This window comes from Conger conger, chromosome 16 (genome assembly GCF_963514075.1).
Source record: "Conger conger chromosome 16, fConCon1.1, whole genome shotgun sequence".
Lineage (NCBI taxonomy): Eukaryota > Metazoa > Chordata > Actinopteri > Anguilliformes > Congridae > Conger > Conger conger.
This window is the reverse complement of record NC_083775.1, coordinates 9,842,109-9,853,384: the sequence shown is the minus strand read 5'-3', so window position 1 is coordinate 9,853,384 and position 11,276 is coordinate 9,842,109. Positions and strand designations below refer to the sequence as shown.

General features: G+C 42.6%; 1 protein-coding gene across 1 annotated transcript; it reads right to left on the bottom strand.

Annotated features, from left to right (window-relative positions):
* Positions 1 to 1,085: 1,085 nt before the first annotated feature.
* On the bottom strand, positions 1,086 to 10,365 carry LOC133114012 (GTPase IMAP family member 4-like). Its single transcript, XM_061223213.1, has 5 exons — positions 10,224 to 10,365; positions 9,138 to 9,302; positions 4,683 to 5,677; positions 4,068 to 4,196; positions 1,086 to 1,262 (listed from the first exon to the last, which is right to left on the bottom strand). Exons 1-5 carry the CDS (start codon positions 10,363 to 10,365, stop codon positions 1,086 to 1,088), a joined length of 1,608 nt encoding a protein of 535 aa, XP_061079197.1.
* Positions 10,366 to 11,276: the final 911 nt, after the last annotated feature.

Sequence of the window (11,276 nt, the reverse complement as noted above, 5' to 3'; positions counted from 1 at the left end):
ACAGGCCGCTTGGCACCTCCCCCTCTCAGAACCTCCACCTCACGCTCACGACTACTGTCTGTTCTGGCTCCACGGTGGTGGAATGAACTCCCCGTTGAGGTCAGAACTATAGAATCTCTCCCCACCTTCAAGCGCAAGCTGAAGACGCACCTCTTCAAGCAGCACCTCTCCCCATCCCTCCCTACCTCCCTGTGAACCTTAATTGTTGTCTCTGTGACTTGCTTTGTGTATCGGTATTTTTAGTTGGCTAGGTAAGCAGTGTTTGGATAGTTAACTTTGGTGACTTTTGCTCTGTTTGTTTGTTTGTTTGTTTGTTTGTTCAAAAAAAAAAAAAAAAAAAAAGCCCCTTGTCCTTATCTTTGTTGTACAGGTAGCAGTTGAAATTGTACTTACCTCTAGGGTCTTTCAGCAAACTTATCCCTGGTTATGGGTATGCACTTTGTTGTACGTCACTCTGGATAAGAGCGTCTGCCAAATGCCAATAATGTAATGTAATGTAATGTAATAGAACACTGCGGTCTTCCTCTCCTTCTTTGGTTTTTCTGCCTCTGTTTCTTTTTTTTTTTACCCCTTTCCCTTTTCTCTCCAGTATTTCCTTCTTCTCTTCTTTAATTTTCTTTACATTTTTGGGGGTGATTGCCTTGTTTTCTCCTGCCTAAATGGCATTTTGAAGTCACGTGATTTGTTCCCCTTCTTCTCCTTTGCCCCTACAGTTATCTTCTGCTTATCATTCCCTTCTTCATCCAACCTCCTGGCTCTTTTTAACATGTAGCTTTGTTTTGCATAGTCTACTGGCCCCTTTTCTTCCTTCTCCATCATCTCCTCTTTTTCTCTCCAGAAGTGCCTGCCCTGCCAGTAATCCCCCCTGCTCTTCATCAGGGTGGTCATCTCTTCTTTCTTGATGCTCCCCTCTTTCTGTCATCTCCAGTTTTTCCCTTTGCATCAATTTCATTCATTCGTCCTTCTCTCTGTCCTGCATTTCTCGTTCCTCAACCACCTTCCTGTTCAAATATTCTATTTCGAATCTGTACTTGGCTTCTAGCTTCTCCAGTTCTCTCTTCACCTCCTCCTCTTTTCATCTGTATTCACATCATTGCCTTTTCTGCCTCCAGGAACATCTGAGAAGTGTAGCAGCTTCCTCCGTTGTCCCAGTTCATCATTTCTATCTTCTTAAACAGGTCGAGGACTTGGTCCATCCACTGGTGGTATGGCACATCACCCCTGGAGAAGAATGCCGCGCACCTGATGGCTGCAATGAAATGCTGATAAAAGCCACCACAGCCCTTCCCTGTGTTTGAGAGCCAGTGTGGGAGAGAGTGGAGGGCAAGTCAAGAAAGAACTAGAAGATGGAGACTTATTGATTTTTTTTTTGGCACAGAATTTTTTGTGCTGGATTGTGATTTGGGACTGTGAATTTGATCTTTGTTCACAGCGTAGAAACCAGTTTAGCTGGCCACGTATAGAGAGGGGCAATATTACAGCAAGTGTAAGTAAGCTAAGCTCTAAAACTGAGCTAGGCATTATTTTGTTTATGTGGTACATAATGTTTGCATTAAATGCTATAGGTCACATATCGCAACTCACGGGAATCAATTGAACTTCTTATAGCTATATGAGGAGTGATGATCAGAGCCACAGGCCTCCCATTCACCAGACCTTGTGCTCTCTCACAATGATCTTTTACTGACAGCACCTCTCTCCTCAGGATAACACTTCCCTCTTTACTCTTCACTTCTCCAGACCGCTTGAGCCAATGTCATGGGGCCTTGTTGTTATTGTTATCAGACAGGGGGTGACATTGGTTCAGGAGGTGAGAGCAGTCACCTGGCAGTCGGAGGTTTGCTGGTTTGATTCCCTCCTTGGGCATATTCTCCGCTCTCACACCAGTTTGTCATTTCAGTTAATTCACCTGCCTATTCATACCCATAAGTTTCCAGTCGTGCTTTGCCAGTTTGTCATGTGCCTCAGCTATACTTACCAGCATTTTTCTGGCTGCCTTGCCAAATTGCCTTCTGATTACCTTCTGAACCGCTGTTACAGGACCCTAGTTGGACTTTCTTTTGGTGAACTTTGGATCAGGTATTGTACCGTTGTCTGTGTGGACTGCTCTCCCATGTATGAACCTCTGCCTGATTTATTGTGTCAGATCATTGCCTGTCTGATCAGCCACCCAAGTGAATAAAATGTTGCATTTGGAGTATTTCCTGGTCACTATTGGTTCTTTCATTCTGAAGCCTGACATGTTTATTGCATAATTCTCTGTAAACTCTAGTGGCTGCAGTGCTTGAACATTCCATGCACCGACAATCATACCACAGTCAAAGTTGGTTCAGTGTTTTGTCAACTCAAAAGTTTGGTTAAACAAGAACTAAACCTCCTTCATAAATTGTGTTGCAACCACATGATTTGCTTTTTGGAGGAGCAGGCTATTTGCGGTAACAAACAGGGGTACCTAATAAAGTGACCACTGAGTGTCTGTGTAGTAATGAAGCCGGAACAAGCTAATCAAGCTTTTGCTAATCTAACACTCTCTAATAATGAGTGACAGAGCTAAATAACAGAAAACACAAATTGCATCAATGCTGATATATCCATGTTGCGTAGCATATCTATTCTATAAGGACTCTATAAGAGGCTGAGCGATGTGAGACACCTGAGCAAACAAAACAAAGGTGTTGTCGGTTTGTGGCAGACAAAACTGGCTGATGATCAGGAGAATACAGAGAACAAAAAATGACAATTATTTGGCTGTTATAATACACTCTAATCAATGCCAAATTACTTAATTGTAAAGAATAAGATATGCAAGATACTTGGTAAGACTTGAAAGATGACACAGAGGCAGATTTTCAAAACTTTATTGGTTTGTTGACTCATTCATTCATGCAAGGCCTAATGAGACCAGGATTTCAGAGGAGCCCTGCTGATAAGACATGACTAAAAATGGATGAGTTACACATTGCAGCAACAGAAAGACATGACACAAACAATAAAAATCTATGAAAATATAAATATGTACACAGAGGTGGAAAAGCTAGGTTCAGAAATGTCTTCCACAGTATTTTGTTCCAATCACCTGCATTTGCTAATTAGCAGAATTAAGATCTTGATCTCCATTTTAGCAGTGATGAAGGGTGGAGAATATCTTTATTATGACTAAAGTACTGCCACTGGGGCATCTGGCTCTCCAGGCTCAGAGCTTCAAGGGCAATGAGGAGCTGCTTTGTGTGACAAATTCTGTCACACCATGGAGGAACCATGTCTGATGCCCTGTTCCCTAGAATACTCCGAAACACTTAGATAAAGACGAAATGCTGGTTCCTGATTTAGTCAGTTTACTCTGACCTTGAGAATGCAGGATAAGGTAAGACTTGGTTTTGAGCTTATTCAGTATTCATGATATGCATTAGATATAGCCATTCATTTACCTTGTTGAATTTACTTTATGGTTATGAATGAAGCATGATGCACACATATTAGTAAAACTATTAGTAAAAACAATCATGCATCGATACTTTTTGATTATATGGAGGAGGAACTGCCCCCACCCCTCAGTTCAGACTGTGTGCAGGCGCTGGACTTGAGGGGATAATTCTCTCTGTCTCACAATGAGTGCCAATCACAGGAAAGAGTGCCTGTTGCAGCATTTACATTATTACACATTTACTTTTATGTTCCTCTTTTAGCAGTTCAATTTCTTTCTGATGTTTCTTCTCTAACTCTTCGATTTTCTCTTTCAGGGATTCCTCAGTTTTGAGAAACTGGGCCTCTTTTTGCTCTTGTTCCTTCTGCAACTGGTCGCATTTCACTTTTAGGGATTCCTCATTGTGTTTATGCAGATTAGATTTGAGAGTAAGCTGCTCATGATCTTGTTTTAGTTTCATTAGCTCTTGTGCATGTTTTTCACTTAAGGCCAGAAAGTCTTGTTTGTACTTCTCCTTGAAGTCATTAAATTCCTCTGCTTGTCTTCTAGCCTCTTCTTCATATTTACTCTTCATTTCATTCATTCTTGTTTTGTAGTTTTCCTCAATTTCTTTACGTTCTTTTTCTTCTCTTTCTTTCCTCACCTGATCCTTCTTCTTTCTCTTCTGTCTCTCTTCTTCTCGCTCCCTCTCAAATTCCTCCTGCAGCTCTGCCAGCCTTTCTCTCTCCTCCTCTCTTCTCTGCTCATCCTCTTTATCTCGTCTCTCTCTCTCCTCTTTTCGTTCCTTGTCCCATTCCTCTTGTTGTTTTTTCAACTGCCTTTTCTTTTCTTCAAGATTCATCTCCATTATTTCCTCTTGATCTCTCCTTTCTTTTTCTCTCTTTTGTCTTTCTTCTTCTCTTTCTTTTTCAAACTCGTTCCTCATTTTCTTTTGTTTCTCATCCCACTCTTTTCTTTCTTGCTCTTCTTTTTGCTTCCGTTCCATCTCCACCTCCTTCTGTCTTCTTTGTTCCTTTCCCCTTTCCTGTTCCCATTCCTCAGCTCTTTTCTTCATGTCTTCCTGTATCTCTTTCTTCTCTTTCTCTGCCTCTTTAATTTTCTGTTCCCACTCCCTTCTTTCTGTCTCCTCATGGTTTCTCCTCTCCTGCTCCTCTCTAGCCCTCTTTTTCTTTTCATCTGCCTGCTTTCCCTCAAATTCTTCCTTTTCTCTTCTTTGTTTTTCTATCAGCTTTCGTCTCTCTATTCGCTCTATTTCTACCTTCTTCTTCTCTTCCTCTTCCTTTCTTTTCCACTCCTCATTCATTCTGCTTTTCTCTCCCTCTATCTCATCTATTTTTTTCTTCCACTCTATTTCTTGTATTTCCTTCCTCTTTTTCTCTTCCTCAGCTGTTTTTTCTTTTTCTTCCTCTTCTTTTTTCTGCCACTCCTCACGCTCTTTCCTTAAATTTTCTTCTTTTTCTTTCAGCTCTTTTTCCCGATGGGCTCTTTCTCCCTCTTCTTTAAGTCTCTGCTCTTCCATCCTTCCCTTCATCTCTTTCATCTCCTCTTCATGTTTTGCCTGCAGCTCCTCTCTCTCTCTCTGCATCTCTCCCTCTCTCTCTCTCAGTATTCTCTCACATTCTTTCTTTATGGTCATTTCTGCCTCCTGGAACATCTCATTGGTGTAGCAGCCTCCTCCGTTCTTCTGCACCATCATGTCTATCTTATGCAGCAGCTCAGACACTTGGGTGATGTTGCTCTTGTCTTTATTATTGAAGACATGAAACCTGTCTCCACAGCCTTTAATCAGATTCTGGATTGTAGCATCACCGTTTTCAATGAAACTTTCAATTGGTTTATTAATATCATCCCCTCTTGTGAACAGAACCATGGTGAACATTTCAGCCATTTTACCAAAGGTACTCTTAATGAGCTGCAATGTGTCCTTCTCCTCCTTTGTGATTCTCCCAATCTGTAGCACCAGGAGAAACACATGAGGTCCTGGGGCCAAATAGGAGATGCATTTGGCTATTTCCTCCTGGACCTCCTCATTAGACATTGATGTGTCAAAGAGACCCGGTGTGTCAACTACAGAAACACGCCTGCCAGCTACTTCCCCTACTCTTTTCTGACAGCAGGTAGTCACTGATGTTGAACTGGACTCAGACAGGAACTTCTCACTCTGTAGTATGGTGTTTCCTGTGGCACTTTTCCCATTTCCTGTCTTCCCCACAAGCACAATCCTCAGACAGCTCTGATCTTTACCCTCAACACCTGCAGAATAAAAAAATAAAAATAGTATAATTCAGACAGAAATTTCATAAGAAACTATGCATATTTCAGACTGCATGTCTGAGTGATGTCAAACTGAGCTGGATTCTGACACGTAGTGGTAAATATGGCTTTTGTATACACATGCAATTAACATTGATGTTTTAGCACTATCCTGTGGAGGTTATGCAGATGATTTCATAATATAAACTGTAGTTGGCAGGATCAAGAATTACTAACTGAAGGATGTATACAAATAAACAAGAACTCTATCCTGAATGTAGGCAGGACAACCTTTGACAGACAAAATGCAGGTGGAAACATCTGACTAAGATGAGCATTCCTATATTGTTAGTTTTACACTGACATCCATTGTGCCATTACTTTGCTAAGGGTACAATACACTCAGTGACCACTTTCTTAGGTAAACCTATACACCAGCTCATTAATGCAAATATCTCATCAGCCGAAAAAGCATGCAGACATGGGCTGCATCTGAAATCCAATACTATCTTACAATTTAGTATGTCAAAATAATATGAGCATGGGCGGCCTGTAGCGTAGTGGTTAAAGTAAATGACTGGGACCCGCAAGGTCGGTGGTTCTAATCCCGGTGTAGACACAATAAGATCCGCACAGCCGTCGGGCCCTTGAGCAAGGCCCTTAACCCTGCATTGCTCCAGGGGAGGATTGTCCCCTGCTTAATCTAATCAACTGTACGTCACTCTGGATAAGAGCGTCTGCCAAATGCCATTAATGTAATGTAATGTAATGTAATGTCCGAAACCATAGCTGCATAAAACAGTGAGCTAAAGCTTCCCAGATGTCGCTCTTTTTATGCAATTTAAATCAATGGATATACAGTATTTATAATTTTTTCTGCCGTCATAAAAGTGGCAGCGTTCTATAACGAAGTAGGAGTGACAGTATACATATACAGTGTGTGATTTCAGATGCAGTCATGGTCTAGAGCAGTGTTATTCAAACTCAGTCCTGACCCCCTGTCTATGCTGGTTTTCATTCCAACCACAACAGCAATCCCAGATTTTCAACAAGCTGTTCATCTTTCTAAATTAGGTACTTGTCATGTTTTTAGGGATTATTTACCCTCTTAGGCCAGATTATGTCTAAAATTGCTATGTATGCCACAAAGAATAAAAGGCACATGTTTGCATTGTGCTCATTGATCTATATTGCAAACAATTACATTAAGCGAGTAACTGACCCCGATTCCGCAGAATTGGTGACACCTGGCCATGACAACTAGCCATTTGGGAGATAATGTAGGAAGTACTAAGAAAACGAGTCAAACCTGCATTATGTTAATAGGTTGACAGGAAAAATTATGATAGAACCTAAACACCTGTGTACAGCAACTGAATTAGGAGCCTAGTGATTAACGTCAGACTTTAATTTGATCAGTTAAAAGATATATGTTACCACATTTTATGTAATTGTTTGCAATATAGCACAGTAAGCACAGTATGAACATTTAAGATATAATGTGGTTTAAGAGTGTAAATAATCCCTCAAAACATGCACCTAATTTTGAAAAATTAACATCTTGTAAAAAATCCCCAGAAATCCCCCTAAAGCAAAATCCCTCTCCTCTGTCCTCATTTTCCTCGAGCTGTCAGCCGCCTTCGATACAGTCAACCATGAGATTCTGCTCTCATCGCTGTCTGGGATGGGTGTCACAGGTTCTGCACTCGCTTGGTTTTCCTCCTACCTCTCTGGTCGCTCCTACCAGGTGACTTGGAGGGGCGCAGTCTCCGACCCTCAACCCCTACGAACTGGAGTCCCGCAGGGCTCGGTTCTTGGGCCTCTCCTCTTCTCGCTATACACCATGTCTCTTGGTTCTGTTATCTCTTCCCACGGCTTTTCTTATCACTCCTACGCTGATGACACCCAACTCTTCATTTCCTTCCCCCCCGACACCCAAATCACCACACAGATCTCTGCCTGCTTGGCTGATATCTCTGCGTGGATGACTTCCCATCACCTGAAGCTCAACCTTGCCAAAACTGAGCTTCTCTACATCCCTGCTAAGTCCTCTCCGTCAATCGACCTCTCATTGACTGTTGAGGACTTTGTAGTTTCCTCCTCCCGTACGGCAAAGAATCTTGGGGTGACTCTTGATAACTGCCTCACCCTGGCTCCACAAGTATCCTCCACTGCCAGAACCTGCAGGTTCTTTCTGTATAATATACGCCGTATCCGTCATCTCCTGACTGAGAAAGCCACCCAGCTCCTAGTCCAGGCGCTCGTCATTTCCCGCCTGGATTACTGCAACTCCCTCCTAGCCGGTCTCCCAGCGTGTGCCATCAAGCCCCTCCAGCTGGTCCAGAATGCTGCAGCCCGCCTGATCACCAATCAGCCCAGGTCGGCTCATGTCACCCCGCTTCTCATTGGCCTCCACTGGCTTCCCATTGCCGCACGCATCCGTTTCAAGGCCCTAGTGTTGGCATTTCAGGCTGCTAAGGGGACTGCCCCACCTTACATACAATCCCTGATCACTCCCTACTCCCCAGCTAGACCACTCCGGTCTGCCAGCTCTGGACGCCTTACGGTTCCCTCTCTACGTGCACCTGGCGGTCGAGCTGCACTTTCACGCCTGTTTTCCGTTCTGGTTCCTCAGTGGTGGAATGACCTGCCTACCACTGTCAGAACAGCAGAATCCCTCCCCCTATTTCGACGCAGACTCAAAACCCACCTTTTCAAACTCTACCTTAGTCCTCCCTCCTGATTTCCCCTGCCCCTCCTTTCTGATATCCCTATCCTTGTCTAACCCCCCCCCCCAAAAAAAAAAAACTTCTGATGACAACTGTGTTTAGAACAGCATTTCCTGTGTATTTTGCTAGTTTCTGGATGTGATGCTCTGACTTATGGTAGAACCTATGCACTTGTAAGTCGCTTTGGATTAAAAGCGTCTGCCAAATGACTAAAATGTAATGTAAATGTAAATCTGTGGTTTCTGTTGTGGTTGGAATGAAAACCAGCATACACAGGGGGTCCCCCCAGGACCGAGTTTAAGAATCACTAGTCTAGAGCTTCAGCTCTTGTTCAGACCAAACATTAGAATGGAGAATAAATGCTATCTACAGTAAATTACTTTGACCGTGGAATGATTGTTGGTGGAGTTTACAGAGAATGAAGTGGAAAACAAAAAACATCGAGTGAGAAGCAGTTTTGTAGGTGGAAACGTCTTCACAATGAGAGAGGTCAGAGGAGAATGATCAGACTGGCCTTGCCAAGCTGACAGGAAGGGCACAGTAACTCAAATAACCATGCGATACAACAGTGATATGCAGCTTCTCTGAACACACAACACACAAACCTTGAAATGCATGGGCTACAGAAGCAGAAGAGCAATATGTTAAAAAGTCAGGCCTCATGAATACCTAATAAAGTGGTCACTGAGTGTATTACCATTTCATGAAATGATGAACCCCTCCAAACCTACCCAGTGATGTGCCATCAATGCGTTCTTCTAATTCTCTGATCTTCTGGTCCTTCTCCTCCAGCTCAGTCTTGTGCCTGGCCAGCTGTGCCTCCCAGTACATATCCAGGGAAAAGCAGCTTTTTGTGGCTTTATTCATTTCCTCTATAGCCTTCAGAAGCTCTGAAACTATTGGGTTATTCACAATGTCCTCATTGCTGAAAACAAAGAACCTGTTGCCACACATCTTTAGAAGCTCCTGGGTATCTTTATTCTGCTGTAGAAAGTCAAGAACAGGTTTAGCAGCTGGAGTTTCATGGGTGAAAAGGACCAGCATGTAATCAGTGACTTTTGAGCCAAATAACTCCTGAATCCTTGCGATTTCGACCTTGTCTTCATCAGTGAGAGGACCAGCTGGTATGACCAGGAGGAAGGCATGAACTCCAGAGCCACAGAGAGAGGCACATTGGCGAGTCTCATAGGTAACATCTGCTGCCATTTCCACCACAGTAACCAGGTGACCACACACTTCTCCCTCTCTCCTCTCACACACTGAAGAGGGGCTGGGATCCACACTGGACTCCCTCTGTCCCAGGATGGTGTTTACTGCAGAAGTCTTCCCAGCTCCTCTGCTCCCAAACAACACCAAGTTCAGTGGGTCACCCCCAGCCACTGGAATAAAGAGGAAGAGTTTGTTATCTTACAGTCGTGTCTCACTGTATTTTTGTCATTTTGGCCAGTTCCCCAGTATGCTTTTCAGTACATCTTCAGAACATCTATTATTCCTCAGTTGAGTTTCCATCCATTTTTAGCAGTAAATCCCAAGAGTAAACTGCTCCAAAAGTTGCGGAATAAGAAATATGCAATTAATTTGTTGTCAATGTGAGTTGTCAATTTTATATATATCTACAGTGTTTTCTTTTCAATTCTGTGTGATGTGCCTGCATTTTCTCACACCAATAAAAGGCCAGGTTTTCTTTCAGGATTAAGTTCTTTATTTATGCAGTGTTTAGAAGCATTAAGGGTTAAGTTATCTATCATATCAATTTTCACTATTAGTTGCACAAACTAATTTCCTCATGGCTTTTCTTTGACTGTTTCTTTTTTTACCTTCCATTTCCTGTGGCTTCTGCTTCCTCTCCATCTTCTGTTGAGTCCCCATCAGTGAGCCCTCCATCCCTCCAGGTGCAGCTGATTCTGGCTCCTGGAATATCTCACAGCTGATGAAACCTCCTCTATTCTTCTTCACCATCTGCTCTATTTTCTCCAGTAGTTCAGCGCCTTGGGTGCTGTCAATCTGTTCTGTGTTCAATATGTGACACCTTCCATTGCAATACTCAACAACTTTGTCAACATGATCCTTACCAAGGTTATGCCATTTTGCAATCCCCTGTGTGGTCAGTACTACTGAGTACCTAAAGGCCTCATCACTGAAAAAGCCCAGGACTCTCTTTAGTTTTTTTCTTTCTCTTTCTGTAAACACCCCCTTCTGCAGCACTAGCAGAAGTGCATGAGGACCTGGGGCAGACAGGGTCACACATCTCTCTATCTGATGGAATAATTTCCTGTCAGGGAGCTGAGGGTCCAGTAAATCTGGAGTGTTGATCAGAGCTACAGGCCTCCCATTCACCAGATCTTGTGCTCTCTCACACTGATTGTCTACTGAAAGTGCCTCTCTCCTCAGGATGATATTTCCCACTTTACTCTTCACTTCTCCAGACCTCCCCAGCAGCACAATCCTCAGATCAGACACTGCCAAGACAGACACAGTTTTACTATGAGACAGTTCAAAGCATTGCACTTTTGTTAAATTGTAATTTTTTTTAGAACTTTGTATACATCCTTGCCAGTTGAGAAAAATACATCTTTTTTGTTAACTGCCCAATGATTAGGCATCAGAAAATGCAAATAGCAATTTTTTTCAATTAAAATATGTTCCAAATCAATTAAAAGGTTCCAAATCAAATTCGGGTGCTCTTGGAACCGGGGATGATAGTAGATCCAAAAAAGTTACATTATAGCTTCAGAGAAGTATAAGTGATTAAAGAAGTCCACATCCAGGGACTTTTACTTTAAAAATGGTTCTTTAGACAAGCAGATAAAATGAAATTTGTAATGCGTTTAACACATTAACACATTGTGAACCATTATGTTTTTGGATGC

Bases quoted from the DNA above. Each gene is read 5' to 3' on its own strand.
- LOC133114012 (XM_061223213.1), bottom strand. From the start codon at position 10,365: ATGGTGAAGAAGAATAGAGGAGGTTTCATCAGCTGTGAGATATTCCAG. The intron at 9,303-10,223 runs GTAAAAAAAGAA...ATAACCCAATAG, and splicing joins GAAGCCACAGGAAATGGAAG to TTTCAGAGCTTCTGAAGGCT. The intron at 4,197-4,682 runs GTAGAAATAGAG...GAACGAAAAGAG, and splicing joins AAGAGGAAGAGAAGAAGAAG to GAGAGAGAGAGACGAGATAA.